Source organism: Pseudonaja textilis, chromosome 13 (assembly GCF_049901715.1).
Source record: "Pseudonaja textilis isolate UNSWEBS1 chromosome 13, rPseTex1.2, whole genome shotgun sequence".
NCBI lineage: Eukaryota > Metazoa > Chordata > Lepidosauria > Squamata > Elapidae > Pseudonaja > Pseudonaja textilis.
Genome location: NC_142002.1, coordinates 5,012,920 through 5,033,433, shown reverse-complemented (window position 1 = coordinate 5,033,433; position 20,514 = coordinate 5,012,920). Strand labels below are relative to the sequence as shown.

At 41.0% G+C, this 20,514-nt stretch overlaps 1 protein-coding gene across 1 annotated transcript in view; it reads left to right on the top strand.

Moving 5' to 3' along the window:
* Positions 1-19,472, top strand: part of MCTP2 (multiple C2 and transmembrane domain containing 2) — a 137,824-nt gene extending 118,352 nt beyond the window's left edge. Inside the window, exons 19-23 of the mRNA XM_026709428.2 lie at positions 1,788-1,829; positions 8,104-8,213; positions 11,968-12,077; positions 16,317-16,414; positions 18,748-19,472. Coding sequence (XP_026565213.1) covers positions 1,788-1,829; positions 8,104-8,213; positions 11,968-12,077; positions 16,317-16,414; positions 18,748-18,813 — 426 coding nt within the window. The 3' untranslated portion in view covers positions 18,814-19,472. The remainder of the gene's footprint in view (positions 1-1,787; positions 1,830-8,103; positions 8,214-11,967; positions 12,078-16,316; positions 16,415-18,747) is intronic.
* The last annotated feature ends 1,042 nt before the right edge of the window (positions 19,473-20,514 follow it).

Here is a 20,514-nt window from a genome sequence, read left to right as displayed (position 1 = left end):
TTCACAGGTCCTCTGGTTCCCCTATCAATGAGGTTTAGGTCTTGAAAAAGATTCCTAATGGGCAGATATATTCTCAGGATCATGTTTCTGAAAATTCACTGTCTTTCTTCTTCTGTTTTAGCTTAACCTGGAACAGGTTATGATCTATTTCATAGTCGGCCTGTGGCCACATTTCTGTGATATATTTGGGACAACTATGATCAGAATGACTGAGAATCTCCATGGACAATTGGCCAAAACGTTTCACATTTTCTATTATTTCTCCTGGGTCTCCACTAGAAGAAGGAAGACTCCAAAGTTGTGCAGAATCTGGAGATGCCCAGAATAGCAGAGAACACAACTGAAATATTTTCCGTCTTACATCCTCATGGGGTGAAGACAAAGAGTTTGCAACAATTGTTCCCTTGCTATTTGCCTCACTTGGATTGACCCATAGGACATACCTTGCCATATGATAACATTGGGGTCCTTTTACCTTTTAGCTGCATTTCTCTTTGTTGCCAAGACAACTTCATATTTTGCTTTATAGAACGTGGTCCTCGATTAATTTTCCCTTTCAAGTAGTTGTTCCTGAACTGCCGTCTTCTTTGTTGTCATTTTTCAACAAAACTGTTTTTAATTTTGCTTTGGTGCATCTCTTTCATTCTGCTCTATTTGTTTATCTTTATCACATATAAGGCCTATTCCAATACTAGCATAATCCAAAGAATGTGTTTATACATTGCCTGCAAAAATAAAAACAAAAATTACTGCTATTCAAGTTGCCCTGACATTTCATCATAACCTCGCTTTCTTTGTTAACCCTCTCTTTCAACAATTGGCACGATAATGCTGCATAGAATTTTGTATCTGATTCTTAAGATTGATTATGTGTGTGCTAATGTGTTTTCTGCCTCCTAATGTTTTTGTAATAGCCCTAAAGGGAGGGAACAATCATTGAAATAAGTGACAATGGGAGAACAAACTGAGTGTTCGGGATCTCAGCCTTGACATTCCAACTGGTTCATTTGTCAAATGATGAACAAAACCCCCTTACCAGGAGAGAAACTTGGCAATGAATTAAAATAACATAAAATAAGGTCTCTCAAATCCTTGTGGCCTTCAGAACAATTAGACCTCATATGTTTTGTTAACATGTTTTCTTGGATAAGGGTTATCGCTGTTTTTCTGTTATTATTATTTTTTAAGCTTTCTCGTCCTTGAGAGTTAAAGAAAGAAATGATTGTTAAAGGAAAAATAAATTAGTGATTTTAAATTGGCATTGTGGACATACCTATCACACTGGTCCTTTCTGGGATAAGCAGTTTTGTGCAAAGCATAGGGAAGGTGAAAACATTCTTAGTTGTTTTACTTTTTAAAAGCTTGTGATTCCAAAAAGGATACTTTGGACTTCATGGTCCCATCCTGTGAGCAAAACAGATAGATAAGATAGATAGATGATAGATAGATAGATAGATAGATAGATAGATAGATAGATAGATAGATAGATAGACAGACAATCAGATAGACGATAGAGATGATAGATGATAGATAGATGATAGATAAACGGAAGATAGATAGATAGATAGATAGATAGATAGATAGATAGATAGATAGATATAGATGATAGATAGACAGACAGACAGATAGATGATAAATAGATAAGATCTGAATAATATACAAGAGAGCTGGTTTGTTTTATTCTCCTTTTTGAATAAAAAGAAGCATGTATTTTTCAAAAGGAGTGCTTATACATTGCGTGGACTTTTTCAAATGGTCTAATATTTTTCTTCTTTTTGATTTTAAAGGAATACATTATTGTAGAAGAGGACGAGGATGATGATGACAAGGTAAGAGGGAATAATGGAATCCGAGATCTTAAACTGGAAATAAAGATTCTACAAGCATAGATTCACACATATTGGGAACATTAGTATAAGAAGGGTAATTCCTATACATTAGAAAATAATGCATTGTAGAAAACCAATTATGGATTTCAAGCGTTTATTATTACTTTTTCTTTTTTGCATCAGGTTACTAAAATATACAAAAGCCGACTTTTTTATTTTTTAAAAAATTGTAATGAAGTACATTCTCCACTCCCCACACAACATAACAACTTCTAGGGATTGCAGTTGGCTGGGATGTAACCCAGAGGAACATGGTTTCTATCAAGTGAATGGTTGTGTTCTTGTCAAAATATACAGAGACCTTTCTTGACCATAACAGAGAGAACTTCTGGGAATTGTAATGTGTCTTTGGAGACATAACTGTTTACAGCTTAGAAACCCCTTAGACAGTTAATTAAAAAACAGAGGAACCAATTAATTCCTTTCCATATGAATGATCAAACTTTAAACTAAAAAAATGTTGGGCTGCTGGATCTTTTTTTTTTTTTTGTAATTCCCCCTCCCCCTCTTATTCCAAATACCAACTTTGGTGGAAAATAATAATGGTTGGTTTCCCAAGCAAGCTACCATTAAAGGTTTCTCCTTAGTGATGGCCTTTAACCACAGAGTCTGACTTCTTCCATGAAATTGTAAGACAGCTAAAACGTCACTTTTCTCTCCCCTGCTTCCAGAGTTATATAGGTTTCATACCATTGTGTACTAAGTGAAGGTTTTTAAAAAAAGGATTTTCTTTCTTTTTTTTTTCCTGGAAAAAAAAAAAAAGCTTATTTTGTCATTAAAGGAGGCCGTGCCAGGTTTTCCAGGGATCTGACCGTATACTGAAATAGGCTTACTTAATGAGAAAACCCCATTTCTGTTGTTTCTCAGCTTTTCGTTCAGGTCTTGGACGCCCGGTTACATTTCTGACATTATTGTGAAAACTTTTTCCTGTAGACTTAGAGCGAGAGTGGGCAACTTTCCCTTAAGGTAGGCTGTAGTAGTGCTTTTTCAATGTGACCTGGTGGATGTAGGTGTCAGGGTGAAAGACTAGGTCCACCTATGAAGGTTCAGTTAGACTGCTTTATTGCTAAAAGCCTGCATACAGGAATCTTCTTAACTAATGATGGATACCTGGTTATAGTTAGATAAGGGCCAGTGACACACAAGGGGGCAGGGTTGGATTTATTTCGCTTGTGGCTATGTACCGATGCTAGGATAGTTCCCGCTTTCATTTCACCCCCAGTTTCTGTCGTTGCTTCTCCTACAGTGGGCTTCATTCTGTTATGTGGAGGGAAAGACATGAAAATCCTACCTATATCCCCACCCCAGAAAACAAGGATCCCTTCCCCCTAAAAAAGAATGGTCTTGCCCACTTTGTATCATTCTTAAGGGGATTCCTTAAACATTCTCTGCTTGCTGATTTCCCCATGGTTAATTCCTGAAAGGGGCTCGGAACCTCCTATCCCAAAGGTCAGATTGGCCAAGACAATAGCAGGACTACTTGATATGTTAAAAATATATCCTTCTTTGGAATAAATTCTCAACAGCCTCATTATTCAAGACTGCATGATAAATGTTAAATGTTTGAATATTTCAGCCTCCCTTGGACCATGTCCATGGAGCTCATTTTCCAGAAAACAGGCTGATTATTTTTGTGGCAAAAGAGTAAAAATTCTTATTCTGTTCAACAATTTTTTCCTTTTAAAAAACTCTTTTCCCCGCAAGATTGAACTTACCCTTTTGTGGTCTTGTTTAAGCCTAGTAATTCTTTCTCTGTTCAGAAGTATGAGGGGGAGATATTAAGTAACACAAGTGTTATTTAATCAATTCTTAACTGTGAATTTATTTCCAAAGTCGTATTTTTCATCTTTTTAAATAGTACTTTTATTAACCCTTAAATGAAAGACTAATAAGAAAAATTAGAAAACGTAAAATAGAAAATCAAAGCTTTCACTGTGCATAAACAGAACAGGAAAACATGGAGGCTACAGGCTATCAGAACGAAAACTTAGATTAATTTACAATATTAATACAGTAATGCTTAAAAATCATAACCGTGGATAAAACCAAGGTTCTGTTTAAAACAAATATTATATTCAATAAAAGTAGAAAAGAGTACTGCCCTTCTAGAACCTGTTAAGAATGGATCCGGGACTGTGTTTCCTTGGGAAGGTATTCTGCAATTGAGATGGGTTACAGAAAAGGCCCTGCCTTTGCATCTACAGACTGTTCCTACCTTGATGGCAAGACATGTAGACATCTGTCTATGAAGCAAGGTCCTTGGGACTCTTTGGACGTCAGAATAAACCCCCTGATTCCCACTTATTTCAATCTCTCAGTCCCAGGCAGTCCAGCAAGCTGACAAGAGAAGATGTAATATTGTGTGGCTAAATTGCGTGATCGCCACATTTTTGTAGCGCAATCTGAGATGTGTAAACAAAGCCAGCAGGATAGCTATCCAGCTGCCACGTAACGGTTCTTCACAGTTCCATGCTGCAAGAACAGGCTTGCTTTGAAAGATCTCACTTGCAAATGTTTATTTCACTGCTGTTAAGAACTGGTCAGAAGTTAGCTCGAACTAGGAAAAACATGGCACGCAGTCCCTCGATTTCGAATCGGCCTCACCCATTCATGCTTGGAAGCAACGCGCTGGAACTTAGGAACCATAAAGGCCTAGAGACTAAAACCAACAAAGAACGGTTGCAGGAACTGGGTATGACTAGTCTAGAGAAGAGAAGAAAGAATCCTCATTTTACCGACCTCAGAAGGATGGAAGACCAAGTCAACTTTGAGCTGGTCAGGATCGAACTCCAGATTGTGGACAGAGTTAGCCTACAGTACTGCATTCCAATCACTGCACCATCAGAGCTCTCAATATCGATAAGATTGCTTTTATTGCGTTAATGTAATGTAAGGCATTCAAACAAATGAGCTGGCTACATGTGAAGACTTGGTGGACATTTTATGGGGTGGAGTACCCAAGGGATACTTGGAACTGCCCAACAACATTTAGCTCTGGTTGACTGTTGCATCTTTTTCTTTAAAAAGAAACATGCTTTCCAACTCAGCAGAATATTGTAAAGAAAGGATAGAAGGAGACTGAGAACTCTTTCTGTCTTTCAGCAGAACTTGCCAAAAATATGGAGATTGGGACCAACTTTTGGGGTTGAGGGAGAAGTTGGCGGAAAAAAGATCAAATAAAAAATGGGCTGCAGAGAACAGAGGGGAAAAGATCCAGAATATTTATCCCAAAACATCCCTATGGAAGGGAAGGAAGTGGGTTGGAAGGTTGCCAGCTCCTCCATTCTAGGTCTCATGACCCAGAGCAAAGTATGGGCAACCCTTGGTGTAGTTCACATACAGAGATACAACATGGAGTGACTGCAGAAATGCCTGTCTTTCCTTGCCCACACCCTCATTGTAGAGCCATTGTGGACAGAAGGGTTTGAGAAGTTTGAAGCACAATTTAGAATGAGGTAGAATGATTAAAGCTAAGTGAATTGCGTACACTTTTGGGAGAAAAAAAAGAAGAGATGGAATTTTAACAGAGGACTGAAATGGGTCCTTTATGGAAGAAAAGCCGAGTATGCTTTTAAAATGTTTCTAAGTGCATTCTTATTTGCAAATAAAAGCAGGATTTTAAAAACCAGAGTCCAAGGTGAAGCAGTTGAGAAAGATTCTTGTATGTTTTATATAGTCATATCACTAACTTGCGCAGTGTTTATCAGGGTTTTTCATTTTGCAAATCCAATAATATGTCTTTATTTCCATACTAATGTTCACCCAACACTTGGTTAAAATAAAAACCTTATAATCAGGTGGTGTGAAGCTTTAATGGGGGTCAATTCGTTTGAAGGTACTTTGATTGAATACCTTCAGTACAGATTCTAAAAGCAATAGCAACAGCACTTAGACTTATATACTGCTTCATGGTGCTTTACAGCCCTCTCTAAAGTGGTTTACAATAGGTCAGCCTATTGCCCCCAACAGTCTGGGTCCTTATTTTACTGATCTCGGAAGGATGGAAGGCTGAGTCAACCTAGGAATAGGATAGGATAGAATAGAATAGAATAGAATAGAATAGAATAGAATAGAATAGAATAGAATAGAATAGAATAGAATAGAATGTAGGGTGGGTAGGGTATGGTAAAGAGGAATGAAGAGAAGAAAAAAGAAAAGAATATTGGCCAAGTATGATTAGACACACAAGGAATTTATCAAAAGCTATCACTGAAGATACAAAAAACGAAGTAGTATAATCATAAAGTACCAATAGGAGAAGGTAGTGGAAAAGATGAGAAGGATAGTAGTAAATTCAGCCATAATACATGAGTAAATATTCTTAGACATAACACAATGCTGTGGGAATTAGGTCTTTAGCAGAGTGATGGCATAAGGGGGAAAATGTCCTTATGTTTAGATGTTTTGGCATGCAGTGCCCTATAGCACCATCCCGAGGGGAAGTGTTGAAACCCAGGATGTGAGGGAGACTTCTAGATATTGTTTTACTATAAAATAGGGGGTCTCCAAACATGGCAGCTTTAAGACTTGTAGACCAACTTCCAGAATTCCTCACCCAACTAGAATTGCCATGTTTAGAGAACTCTGCTACAAATTATTCTCAACCTTGAGCCCTTCAGGAACGAATTCCCGGAGTAAGCAGTGGGTTAGCCTGTTGCCTTTGCATAGACTATGTCATGCCTCTATCCTGGACTTTCAGTGGTCTTGGGAGCAACCCACTCATTATGACGCCACTAGGTAAGACCGAGTGTCACCTCCAACACTTCGTTTTGAACCCTGAGCTAGAGTTAGGGCTTAAAACACTGAGAAGACAGCATCTAATTTCCATAGATCTACGGGGGGTGGTAACCCTTGGAGAGCTCTATGCAACGAAATTTCATTTTAATGTATGCTAATTCAAAGTGACAATAAAGTTATTCAAAATCTAAGTCTAAGTTGTTCCTCAAGTTACAACACAATTGAGCCCAAATTTTCTGTTCTTAAGTGAGACATTTGTTAAGTGAGTTTTGCTCTATTTTACGAACTTTCTTGCCACAGTTATTAGGTGAATCCCTCGCGGTTGATAAGTTAGTAACCCAGTTGTTAAGTGAACCTGGCTTCCCCATTGACTTTGCTTGTCGAAAAATTGCAAAAGGGGATCCCATGACCTTGGGACACAGGTCATAAGTATGAGTCAGTTGCCAAGCCTTTTGATCACACGAGCATGGGACAGCTATGCAGGTCGTAAGTGTGAAAAATGGTCATAGGTCACTTTTTTCAGTGCCGTTGTAACTTTGAGCAGTCAGTAAATGAACGATTGTAAGTTGAGGGCTACCTGTACTTTATACCTGTCCCATTCCACCACTAATGTTCACCATATCCATCATCATCACCATTCTTGAAAATGCTTTCCTGCCTGTAACAAACCTGTTCAACTTGGATGTATAGTTACATCATATGTCTCTGGAGGTTCTCAGCCATCCAGGCCATGGATGCCCCAAAGATGCTTTTTCAAGAGGCAGCTGGACTTTCTGGTTTTTCTTTGAAGACGTTTCTCTTCCCATCCAAGAAGCTTCTTCAGCTCTGACTGGATGATGGAGAAGAGCTAAAGAAGCTTCTTGGATGAGAAGAGAAACGTCTTCAAAGAAAAACCAGAAAGTTCAGTTGCCTCTTGAAAAAGCACTTTTTGGAGTAATGTCATAAGTTTTGGAATCTTCATTTATAAAAAGAGTAGCCCCTTTTCCAATATTGTCTGAATGTATAGTTCATGAAGAAATAATTCAATTAGTGGTATGATTGGCAAGAAATATAACAATTATAGTTAGTGATGGGTGCTGTGCTGGTTCTGAGTAATATAATTTTGGGGCTTCCCTCTATTTCTTTTTGCTTTTGTCTCTTGTCTTCTTTCTTAAGCAGCCCTGTTGTTTTTTTAAAAAAAAATTCTGGCTGGTTTGATTGAAATGTTCACAGAATGCTGGAACAAGAAATGCATCTGGTTGTTTGTTTGCTGGTTTGTAAGTCTTAAAAAAAAGGGGTTAGTAATTTGGAGAAAACACAACTATTTTCCAAACTACAATACAGCAATAAGCAGACATGTGGATCTGAAATGTAACTATCCTGAATGCTGTTACTTCTGATAACCTTCTTATAACCTTTTATTGTCTAGGCCACCTTTTAAAAAAGGAAATAAATATATTTTTTTCTTCTTTTTCTTCTCATTCCTCCCTCATTGCAGGAGTCTGACAAAAAGGGTTTAATAGAAAGAATTCACATGGTCCAAGACATTGTTATAACAGTCCAAACACTTTTGGAGGAAATAGCATCTTTTGCAGAAAGGATAAAAAAGTAAGTCAAAGTTTTGTTCCCGTGCTCTGAAAAACCTCTGAACACCACGGCTGGAAACAATTGGAAAAAAAAAAAACCTTTAACTGGAAATTTCTAAAATCCAATACAAAATGGAATAAAGGTTGTTTCCTTCACCTGAATGTCAACTCAGTGGTGATAATCTATCACTCTAGAATTCTTCTTTCTGAATTTCTTATACATTTAATTATGACTGGAAATTTATGGAGAACCAGAAACCAGTAATTCTAGTTCCATGTTAAGTATGGAGCCAGGTTGATATCCTTGGGCCAGTCACTTTTTCCCAACTCTAGAGAGGAAGGAAGGAAGGAAGGAAGGAAGGAAGGAAGGAAGGAAGGAAGGAAGGAAGGAAGGAAGGAAGGAAGGAAGGAAGGAAGGAAGGAAGGAAGGAAGGAAATCTATAGGAATTTTGAACTCTGCATTAAAAATCCAAGATTCATACAAGTGAATTTCTCTCCATGGAACAAAAAGTCATTATTTCCCCATGTGTCAAACGGAACAATATTGGTCTTTTCAGAGCAAGGGTGCCACATTACACACGCTTAAATTCATTCCCACAATTTAATTTCGATGGCTTTAGGCCATGATTTCAAAATAATCTGGATCAACTGAGACATTAGATATTCTGCTGGGTTGATTGTCCAAGTGATCATTGTCCAGGTTTGTTCATTGTCCAAGTGATCCTCTTCCTCAGTTCCCCCTTTTATTGGTATGCCTCAGATTTCTTGGCTACATAATGCTGAAAAAATAGACACAGTTCTAAAAGCTTCTAAGGAGTTAAAAAAAATTCCAGCCACTTCTCATTTGTTATCAAATCAGTCGATCCTAAAGGAAATCAACCCTGATTGTTCTATGGAAGGACGGATCTTGAAGCTGAAGCTCAGATACTTTGGCCACCAGATGAGAAGAGAGGTCTCATTGGAGAAGACCCTGATGTTAGGAAAGATGGAAAGCAAAAGAAGGGGACGGCAGAGGATGAGATGGTTAGATCACAATGATCATGAATTTGGGCAAACTCCAGGAGACAGTGGAGGACAGGAGGACCTGGTGTGCTATGGTCCATGGGGTCACAAAGAGTCGGGCATGACTTAGCAACTGAACAACAAAAATCATGAGTTCCATTTCAATTCTTTTTGCCACAAAATTTGTTTTTTTAATTCATTGGACTTATACCCCACATGTTTTCCACCCAGCGTTTTTGCTCTGATCACCAAGCAATCTGCTATTCCTACATTGGACAGGTCTACCCTTTCTTTGTTTCATCTGAAAATTTCAGGCTCTTTTCTGGGGCCACAGCCAGTGGAGAATAGGCCCCACGAAGCAAAGAGGGTTTTTTTTTTTTTGGCATAACCGTGTGACCCCTGTTTTTGTCTCCTCCTTCCAAACACTTCCATGTGCTCACAAACAGAGCCTTGTCAACAGTTCCCCCTCTTTCAAAGTGCAGCCGCGTGGGGGTCTAAAAATACTAGAAACCCATGTGTTGTGATTGTGCCACATCTGTCCCAGCTGGCCGGGAATACGTAAGAATGGCTTTTGAGTCTGAACAGAGCACTGTTCTATGTACAGCTGGATGGCAATGAGATTGTGAACGTTGGGTGACTTCCTTCTAGCATTCAACGCTGTGACAATGATCCCTTAAGATCCCAGTGGGACGTTAATATGGTTGCCCTGCCTAATCCCTCAAGAATCCAATTGTGTCTCAATTGTAATGTTACTGTGGACGAAGAAGAAGGAGGGGAAGTCCGCTGAAGTAGTTTGAACAAGCGTCACAATGGTTTACACAAGCCTTTCCATCAGCATAACCCTTGGTATCAAAGAACCTTTTAAATAGCTAGCTTGTGTCTCTCGCACTCCAAGGATTTAAAAATACACTTCATATATTTATTGGCCTGGGTTCACCCTCACTCTAATTTAAATGGGAAGGTCTCCATTGAAGCTGAGAGATACATTATGTCCTCTATTCATTAAAAAAAAAAAACCACCCTCATCAATTAAGAGAAAGCATTCTTCATGACCCAACTGAGTTATTCCTTAGTATCTTGTAAAGGGCAGAAAGAGGGAGTTGATCTACTTCTGTTCCAAAGCCAAAGGGTGTCTGCTTGACCTCTGAAGACTGGGTGCAATTCACACAGCCGCTCTGGGGAGCAAAGCAATTCATAACATGTAGAGACGGGTGAAGAATTGGAAGCAGAGATACTCAACTCTTTGACCGTGTGATTGACTAGATGGAAGCGGAATTGATATTATCTCCTTTGATGTCATTTTTGCACCCTTTAGATATGAAGATAGTTGAAAACTAGGTTTCCATTGATCTCCATTAGTTTTTTTTTTAAAAAAGATGTCCTTGGAGGGGAAGAAAGCAAAGCTTTCTATCTCCCTCGTGCCCAATTAACCATCAGAATCGCTCTACATGGAAGACAGATGAGAAGACTTCTTCCTGTTTGGCAAGGCACCTGATGGTACCATTGGACTACCAACTTTCTGCAACAATGTCTGTGGAGATTCTCAATCATCCAGATCATGGTTGTCCCAAAGATGTTTTTCCAATAGGCAACTGGACTTTCCTTGTTTTTTCCCCCCTTGAAAACATTCCGCTTCTTATCCAGGAAGCATCTTCAGTTCACTGAAATTGAAGAAGCTTCTTGGATGAGAAGTGAAACGTTTTCAAGGGGGAAAAAAAAAACCAAGAAAGTCCAATTGCCTTATTGGGAAAGCACCATTGAGACTGCTGTATCTGCAATCCTTAATTATGCCATCCTTAATCCCTAAATTAAGTATGTTACTTAACATTAAATTGTCCCATTATAATTGAGGGACCAAGCAGTGTTGATGAAAAGACAAGGGCTTCCAAAATTGCCAACTCCTGAAAAATGTAGACAATAAGTTTTGAATCAACAAAGAACAAGAATGCTCAAGTTCCCATAACCATGATTCTTGTGCAGTTCAGTTTTTCTGAAGTATTTCTGGCAGTATTCCCCAGGCAAGGGTCCCCAACTCCCAGTCCGTGAACCAGCACTGGGCCGCAGCATCCCAGAAACTGGGCTGTGCAAACAAGCAAAGCCCCCATCCACGGGATACAGGCCGCACACGAAACCAGGTCCGTGGAAAAACGTCTCTCCGTGGAACCGGTCCCTGGTGCCCAAAATGTTGAGGGCTGTTGCACTAGAGCAGGGGTGTCAAACTGGATTTCTTTGAGGGCCAGACCAGCACTGCAGTTCTCCTTCATGGGCTGTGGGGGGCGTGCGGCAGCATGACGGATACCTCCTGCAGCATCCTGCCGGCCAAAATGGGGTGTGGGGGAGTCTACCTATGAGCCTCCACACCTTGTTTTCTCCCTTCATGTCCTCCTGCAGTACTCTGCTAGCCATATTTCGGCCCATTTTTCAGCCCGTTTTCACATTTTCTGGCCCATTTTTGGCTGGCTGAGTGCTGCAGGGGGGCCACGGAGGGTGAAAACGAGGTGTGTTTGTGGGGGGGAGGTCACACACAGCCCGTTTTAGCCACCGGAGGCACCACGGGCCAGTCCTTTGATGTTTCCAGGCTTGCAGGGACAGAGAATATTATCAAACATGGAACTTATTTTACCAATGGCTGGGAAAAAGGGGTGGAGAGGAAGAATGGAATCTGTATTGTTAAGCCATTTAAATACTCAGATAGCACCATGTTTATTAAGCACTAAGAAATGTAATAGATAGAAAATTAATTTTAAAAATATATTTTTTCATGTTGGTTTCAGTACGTTCAACTGGACTGTTCCTTTCCTCTCTGCACTGGCTTGCTTGGTGCTCACAGTAGCAATGTTTGTGCTGTATTACATACCATTGCGGTACATCATTTTAATATGGGGTAAGTCTGTTCCTTATGCCGTTTCCTTTGACCGATTCTACTATGTGCATTTCTATAACAGTCTGTGGAGCCGTACTGGTAGTCCTTGACTTACAATCATTTGTTTAGCAACCATTCAGAGTTACACTGGAAAATAAAAAGAGACTTATGACCGGTCCTTGCATTTTACGACTGTCGTAGCAGCCCCACTGTCCCCTAATCAAAAATTTGGGCGCTTGGCAGCCAGTATGTATTTACAATAACTGCAATGTCTCGGGTCATGTGATTGCCATTTTTGACTTTTGCAGCAAAATCTACAGGGGGGAAAAGCTCACTTAATATGTGTGAATCAGTGAACAGCAATGATTCGCTTAACAGTGGCCAAAAAGATCATAAAATAGAATTGCAGCAATTACCCTTAGTTCAGTAAAGACTGGAGTAAGGGTTCGCCGCCAAATTTTCCCAGTTAATTTCCCTTCCTTCTCATTGCTTGTCTCTCATTGTCCAATCAATTTTAAGAGAGATGTTTTGGAAACACTAAGTCTACATGTTGGCAATCTTCTGCCAGGGAAGTGGCCCTGAAGACTCCATTGGTTCTTGCAGTTCAGTTTTCCTTTCCCCAAGCTTTTGCCTTCCTTTCCAGCCTCCCCACAGAATTCATGGCAGGCTGGCAGTGAGGCGGCAGTTCTGACAGTAGGAAGAGAGCAATATTAAGTCCGTCACTGCCTTGATTCACTTATATTGTATTATATAATAAAACTATTCTATATAATAAAGATGGGATAAAAAATAAGATAGGTATTGGATGGATGGATAGATAGATGATAGACATAGATATGATAGATAGATAGATAGATAGATAGATAGATAGATAGATAGATAGATAGATAGATAGACAGACAGACACAGGTAAATAGATATAGACATATAGACAATAGATAGATAGACAGACAGACACAGATAGATGATAGAGATAGATAGATAGATAGATAGATAGATAGATAGATAGATAGAAAGATAGATAGATAGATAGATACAAACAGAAAGACAGACAATAGATAGACAGAGCCACAGGTAGATGATAGAGATAGAGAGATGATACAGATCGATCGATCGATCGATAGATGGATGGATGGATGGATGGATGGAGAGAGAGAGTGAGAGAGAGCAAAATATAGACGGAGAGGGGGAGTTAGATAGATATAGAGAGACAGACAATAGATAGATAGACAGGCACAGGTATTTGATAGAGGTAGATAGACAGGCAGGCAGATGATAGGCAGGCAGGCAGGCAGATAGAAATTCATGCAGTTCTAATACTCTGATCATTTCTTGTACCAGCCACTGTTCTGCCAAAATTGTGCACGCCATCCTTAAGATATTAATTGACTCATTCCAGGGCAAAAATTACACACGGCAATTCCAGATTGCCTCTTTGCACATTTCTGGTTAATATAATTACCCTTAGGAGGTATTTAATCATTTATCTATGCAGTAAAATAAAAAAAAAAATCAATTTGGTCACAATTTTTACAATCTGTTTAGTTCCTTAGATTTCCAGCGATTGCTTCAATCATAGCTGGTCACGAAGTATCCTACGATATAGCCTAGAAAAGATTGCAAAGCAGTTTAATACAAGCAAGGACAATAATTGAATTTAATACTTAACATAAGCAAGGCAAGCCTGCCCACTCCAACAGCAGCGATGAAGCAAAACAGACCAAAACAGAATAACGGTGTAGAAATATTCAGAAAGGATTTGTTTGCTGCTGCCAAAACATACTGTAAAAGTGAGCTCCAGGTAATCTTTTTTTGGGGGGGAGGGGGGTGGCTTGGTGGGGGTGGCTGGGGAGAACGTTTTAAAGTCAAGCTGCCACCTCTGGAAAGACACTTCCTTCAGTGTCTGTGGAGATTCTCAGTCATGCAGGTCATGGTTGACACCAGAGGTACTTTTTCAAAGAGCAACTGGACTTTGTTTTTGAGTGGTGCGGTGGCCTAGAGGTGAAGCTCTCGCCTCACAATCTGGAGGCCGTGAATTTGATCCTAGGTAGAGGCAGGTATTTCTCTCTCTAGGCACAACGGGGATATATCTGCTGGGGAAAAACTGCGCGTTGGCAGCAGGAAGGGAATCCCTCCAGTAAATGCTCAGCTCCGTTCAGTTGCCCAGACTCCACCCCTAAGTGATTATAGAGAAGATTACATCCTTGCAGGGATTCTTCATTAGAAGAGAAGAAGAAGAAGAAGAAAGAAGGAAGAAGAAGAAGAAGAAGAAGAAGAAGAAGAAGAAGAAGAAGAAGAAGAAGAAGAAGAAGAAGAAGAAGAAGAAGAAGAAGAAGAAGAAGAAGAAGAAGAAGAAGAAGAAGAAGAAGAAGAAGAAGAAGAGGTGGTGGTAGAGGAGGAAGAGGAGGAAAGAGGGGAGAGGAGGAGGAGGAGGAAGAGGTAGAGGAGGAAGAGGAGGAAGAAGAGGAGGAGGAATTGGAGTTTGTTTTTCCTTGAAGACGTTTCACTTCTTATCCAAGGAGCTTCTTCAGTTTAGAGCTTCCTCAGTCCTCCACCATTCACATCAGAACTGAAGAAACTTCTTGGATGAGAAGCCGAAGGTCTTCAAGGAAAAACAAAGTCCAGCTGCCTTTTGAAAAGAGCACCTTTGGGATATTTTCCTCAAGGCTCTCCAGGTGATGGTAGAAGAACAGTGCCCACCTTGGAAGTGGGTGATTGTTCAGCTACCTTTACGAGGGATGTTTCAAATTCGCTTGGCCCTTGGCTTATGAGCACAATGGAGCCCAATAGCTCCATTGCTGAGTAAGACAGTTGTTAAGTCAATTTTGCCTCATTTAAAAATCTTCCTTGCCATCGTTATTCAGGGAATCACTGCAATTGTTAAGCGAGTAACATGTTTGTCATGTGAATCTGGGTTCCCATTGACTTTGCTTGCTGGCAAGGTTGCAAAAGGTGATCACAGTGAAACCACCATAAATACCGGCCAGTTGCCAAGCATTTCAGTTTTGATCACGTGGCCGTGGGGATGGTGCATTGGCTGTAAGTGAAAGGATGTAACTTTGATCACTAAACAAATATTTGTAAGTCGTGGACTAAGAGTATCTGTGTCTGAGCATGTGTAGAGTTCCCCCATCTTTCCTGAGAGATCTTTCACCCAGCTTTGCACATTCCTTCCTTTTGTTATGCTCGTGTCTTTTGTGCATGTGTGTTAAATGATAGCGGAAGCAGATTTTGGAAGTGTTCAACATCTCTGCAGACTTTTGCAGGTCAACAGTTCTGTGCACCCTGTACCTCCAAGTTGAGGGACGCGGTGGCTCAGTGGCTAAGATGCTGAGCTTGTCTATCAGAAAGGTCGGCAGTTCAGCGGTTCGAATCCCTAGCACCGCGTAACGGAGTGAGCTCCCGTTCCTTGTCCCAGCTTCTGCCAACCGAGCAGTTTGAAAGCGCGTAAAAATGCAAGTAGGAAAACAGGGACCACTTTGGTGGGAAGGTAACAGCGTTCCGTGGGCCTTCGGTGTTCAGTCCTGCCAGCCACATGACCACGGAGACGTCTTTGGACAGCGCTGGCTCTTCAGCTTTGTAACGGAGATGAGCACCGCCCCCTAGAGCAGGAAACGAGTAGCACGTTTTGATGACTCTACCCTGCCGTCAGTCTCCTTTTGAGAACAGGGAAGATAGACCATGATAGACTGGCTGGCTGGGTAGTTTTTCCTGACTCTTGAATTACTTTTGCGGAAGGATCCAGCTACTCTCAAGAAAGAGGCATCCGGTGAATACACTCCTCTTCCCAAATGCAGAAGCTTTTAAGAGGACAACTTTCGTAGGAGACATCTTGAGAGCCCCCAGATCTTGTTCGGACAGGTTCTCAGGCTCTTCAGAAATGTGCTAGCCATCTTGCCAGTGGCAGCTCGCACTTCCCCTGCCCCTTCTTGTGTGAACAATGGGATTTTTGATTCCTGAGCCGAACGGCTGGCTGACTTTCGTAATAAACCTCCCACTGGTTTCTTCAAGGAAGAAATGTTTGTGCACGATTCCGCGTGAGAGCAACATGTGTCCGGCTTCTCGGTGTTTTCACACTCATTCTTTTCCTTTGCAAAACTCGCTCAGCCACCCGCCCACCTTCCTGTCTGAGCATGTCAGGCAGTTCCATGCTGTGGGGTGCGTGCATGTGCGCGCGCGTGTTTGTGTGTGTTTTCCTGCCCCCCCCCCTTCCCCGCCAAGCCTTTTTTAAAAACTCCTTTTCCCTCCTGTCTTTTCCAGGCATACATAAATTTACCAAGAAGCTAAGGAATCCTTATTCCATTGACAATAATGAGTTGCTGGACTTCCTCTCCAGGGTCCCATCTGATGTTCAGAGGGTAAGTATGGGATGGGGTCTCCAGCAGAGAGAAGTGGAGCTGCGGCCAAAGACCAGCAGGTGTGATGCTGGAGGGCCACGTTGGCTAGCAGTACACAAGCACGGGGACAGGATCATTAACCAGGAGGGGTGAGAAGAGCAAGGGCAGGCACGGGGGAGGGGAAGGCCATCTGAACCTTGAAACAGGGTTCTGGAAGTGGGGGCAGGTACGGAAAAAGGCTGCCCCGGGATTTGTATTTTCATGAGAACTTATAGGAATTTAAACACACCCACCCCCCCTTTTTTTTAAATAAGCAAAGCACAATAACCCTTTTTTTTAAAAAAATGGGTAAAGTAACATTTGCCCAATTTTACATTCCAGGAAAGGGAAGGAGGGAGGGAGGGAGGGAGAAAGAGAGAGAGAGAGAGAGAGAGAGGAAAGGAGACAGAGGGATGGAGGGAGGGAGGGACAGAAAGGAAGTGGGGGGAGGAGAGAGAGAGATTAACCATTAACCAGAAAGCCAGTTTGGTCTAGTAGTTAAGGCACCATGCTAGAAAGCGGGAGTTCTAAGTTAGGAGGGAAGGAGGGAGGGAAAGAGAGGGAAAGGGAGAGAGAGAGAGAGAGAGAGATGTTTCCTAACCTAGAACTATATATATAGCTTTTGACCAGAAATGTCCAATTCCCAGACTGCAAAATCATGATCAACTGAAAAGAATTTTCACTTTAAAAAAAATAAAATAAAATAAAAAATATTGCATTGGATCATCTCTTAATTATTTTATCATGTGCTGTGACCTTTTGCTTGGAGTGAAGGTGTTCGATAAAGACTTGGAATTTTGAGTTGCATCTATAACAAACCCCCTTCCTCTGAAATACAGAGAGGTGAAAGAAGGGGAGTTGGTGAAAAATAGCTAGGGAAGTGAAAAGGCGTGTGAAAATGAGTGCCAGCAGCTCAAGTCATTAGTAAGATTCACAGAAGGACTCAACAAGAGACAACTGCATTCTAGAACTGTTGTTTATGCTTAATAATCCTGCTGCAAATGGAATAAAATAAAATAGAAGAGCTTTGCTCGGCACTGTTGGTTTTAAAAGCAATGGGGTCATGGAGGACAAAATTGATTTTCAGTTTGAATAAACCCGAACTGTCTAAGTACATTTGTCAAAGAAGTACCAGTGTCTACCGACTCCTTAAAGGTGAGATATTTTGTGGTGGCATGCATATACCAGAAACAACTTCATCAGGTACATAAAGACGAATGTATTGGTTTAGATCAAATAGATTTAAAGTATCATGGAACATATGACAGAACATGATTGCTTCCAACTCTAAGTCAGTTGATTGAAGGGGGGAAAAAGAGGGTTTTTCCTAGGTTTTAACTTTGGATGTCTAGTATCTGATTTGCAAACTTAGGCATCTTGACATCTTCCCGAACTTCAAGAAACAGTGCCTAGCAAGATGTCTATGGAGATTCTCAGTCATCCAGGCCATATTTGTTTCAAAGGCACCTTTTTCTTCAAGAGGCAACGACTGTTTTTTCCCTTGAGAAGGTTTCGCTTCTCATCCAAGAAGTTTTCATCAGTTCTCCACCACCAGTACCAATGAAGCTTCTTGGGAGAGAAGCAAAACAACAACGTCGTCTTCTTCTTCTTCTTCTTCTTCTTCTTCTTCTTCTTCTTCTTCTTCTTCTTCTTCTTCTTCTTCTTCTTCTTCTTCTTCTTCTTCTTCTTCTTCTTCTTCTTCTTCTTCTTCTTCTTCTTCTTCTTCTTCTTCTTCTTCTTCTTCTTCTTCTTCTTCTTCTTCTTCTTCTTCTTCCTCCTCCTCCTCCTCCTCCTCCTCCTCCCCCTCCTCCTCCTCCACTGCCTCCTCCTCCTCTTCTTCCTCCTCTTCCTCTTGCCCTTCCCCTCCTTCTCCTCCTCCTCCTCCTGGAAAAAAACTGTCCAGTTGCCTCTTAAAGAAAAAAGCACCCTTGAATGTCTAGCAGAGAAATCTGGTTCCTTTAAATCCAACCCTCAGAGAAAGAACTCCAAAAAGAGGAAAAAAAGATATTTTCTGCAAAATGCCCCAACCAAGTAGAATGCTTTTCTATTCCCCGCCCAAATTCTGGCGCATTTCATTAGGACCAGGAGGGGGGGGGAAAAAAATCTGTTTTTAATATTTTGGTGTTCTAGAAATGATCCGTGACTCTTGCGATCCTTCCTGCAATTAATCCCCCATGTTCCTGTGTTTAGAAAATGATTCATGGCGATTGAACCTTTCTTAGTTTTTCTTTGATTCCTCTCCAGGGAGCCATTAACACACGGAGGAGCGAGTTGGGCTTACCTTTCTCCAACGTGGCGTCTGTTTATTTTTACAGGTGCAACAGGCTGAATTGAAACCATACAGCAGTTCCAGTCCCCTTAGGAAGAAAAGGAGCGCCTAGTAGGATATGAACCTTGGAATGCAAGGTGCCCCTTCCGGGAACGCTGCGTACACGGGCTGCCTCTCCGCGCCACCCTCCCACTTCGCCTTGCAGATCCGATCAGTGCTGCATTCACTCCATCCAGGGTTGTCTGGAAGTCATATTTGGACTTCAAACAACAACAAAAAAAAATCAAAGTCGTTCATAGGAATGACTTATTTGACCCGGCTTATTTGTCTCTGGAAGACAGAAAAAGAGGACTGTCCAAATCCAGCACGGCATTGAGAGCAGATTGGAGAACCAAAGACGGATGAGACGTTTTCTTTCTTTCTTTCTTTCTTTCTTTCTTTCTTTCTTTCTTTCTTTCTTTCTTTCTTTCTTTCTTTCTTTCTTTCTTTCTTTCCTTCCTTCCTTCCTTCCTTCCTTCCTTCCTTCCTTCCTTCCTTCCTTCCTTCCTTCCTTCCTTCCTTCCTTTTATTCTGTATGATAGAAAAGCCATTTTTAAGTTCCCATTTTTGGCTGCCAATTTGTCCCTGACATAGTAACAGTTCAAAAAACCATAAAGCCAGATTGACTCTCATCCTGGGTGGCAGAGTCAAAACAAGGTTGAATTTGTCTTGTTATGTAAAATAGAAAAGTGCCTCTTTTTTAAAAAAACAAACAGTTTTTGTTTTGCGTGCTTTTCATAGCTTGAGTGGAATTTTTCATAGTTTGAGTGGAATTTCTTAGCATGGAACCCAGAGTCAGAATCATATGGAAGGCATTTTTTTTTTTCCTATAATGGGAAGGACTTCTTTCTCTCCACCATTCTTAAGAGCAATACCAATTTGCTCTTAAAATGTCGGAATGCTTTCAAGGTGAGAAATGATGAAATTGTGAGGGTGTTTTTTCCCTTTTGCATCATTTATTTTTTATTTTTTTTTGCATTCTGGGCTTTTCTCACCTGACAGAAACACATCAAGGTATAAATGCTTTCAGTGCTTGGACAATGACTGTGTAGATGATTTTGAACTGCAGATTAACAGATTTTTGAAACCTGTTTTCTATTTTAAAGCACTGTTCAATTTAAAAATTCTCAGAATTGGAGAGGAATGATCAACATCTCTCTCTCTTCCCCTTCCTTCCTTCCTTCCTTCCTTCCTTCCTTCCTTCCTTCCTTCCTCCCTCCCTTCCTCCCTCCCTCCCTCCCTCTCCTTCCCTTCTCCTTTTCTTCCTCCTTCACTCTTTCCTTCCTTCCTTCCTTCCTTCCTTCCTTCCTTCCTTCCTTCCTCCCTCCCTCCCTCCCTCCCTCTCCTTCCCTTTTCTTCCTCCTTCACTCTTTCCTTTCCCTTCCTTCCTTCCTTCCTTCCTTCCTTCCTTCCTTCCTTCCTTCCTCCCTCCCTCTCCTCCTTCCCCTTCTCCTTTTCTTCCTCCTTCGCTCCTTCCTTCGCTCTCTCTCCCTCCCTCCATCTTCCTTCTTTCCTTTCCTCTCTCCCTCCCTCCCACCCCCATAGTTCCTACCATTTGGCAGAGGGATTGTGCTTAGAAGGAGACTATTGCTGGCAGTAGACTTCCTTCAAGCCATCATTTAACTATATTGTGTCATTTGAATCTCTCGCTGATCTCTTCTGTTGCTCAATTTTGATTTCCTTCTCGAGCTCCATCTTGTTGGAGTCTTCATATTCTCATCCTGAGTGTAGGTCGTAACCCAAATAATATGTTGATCATGCATATATAAAATAC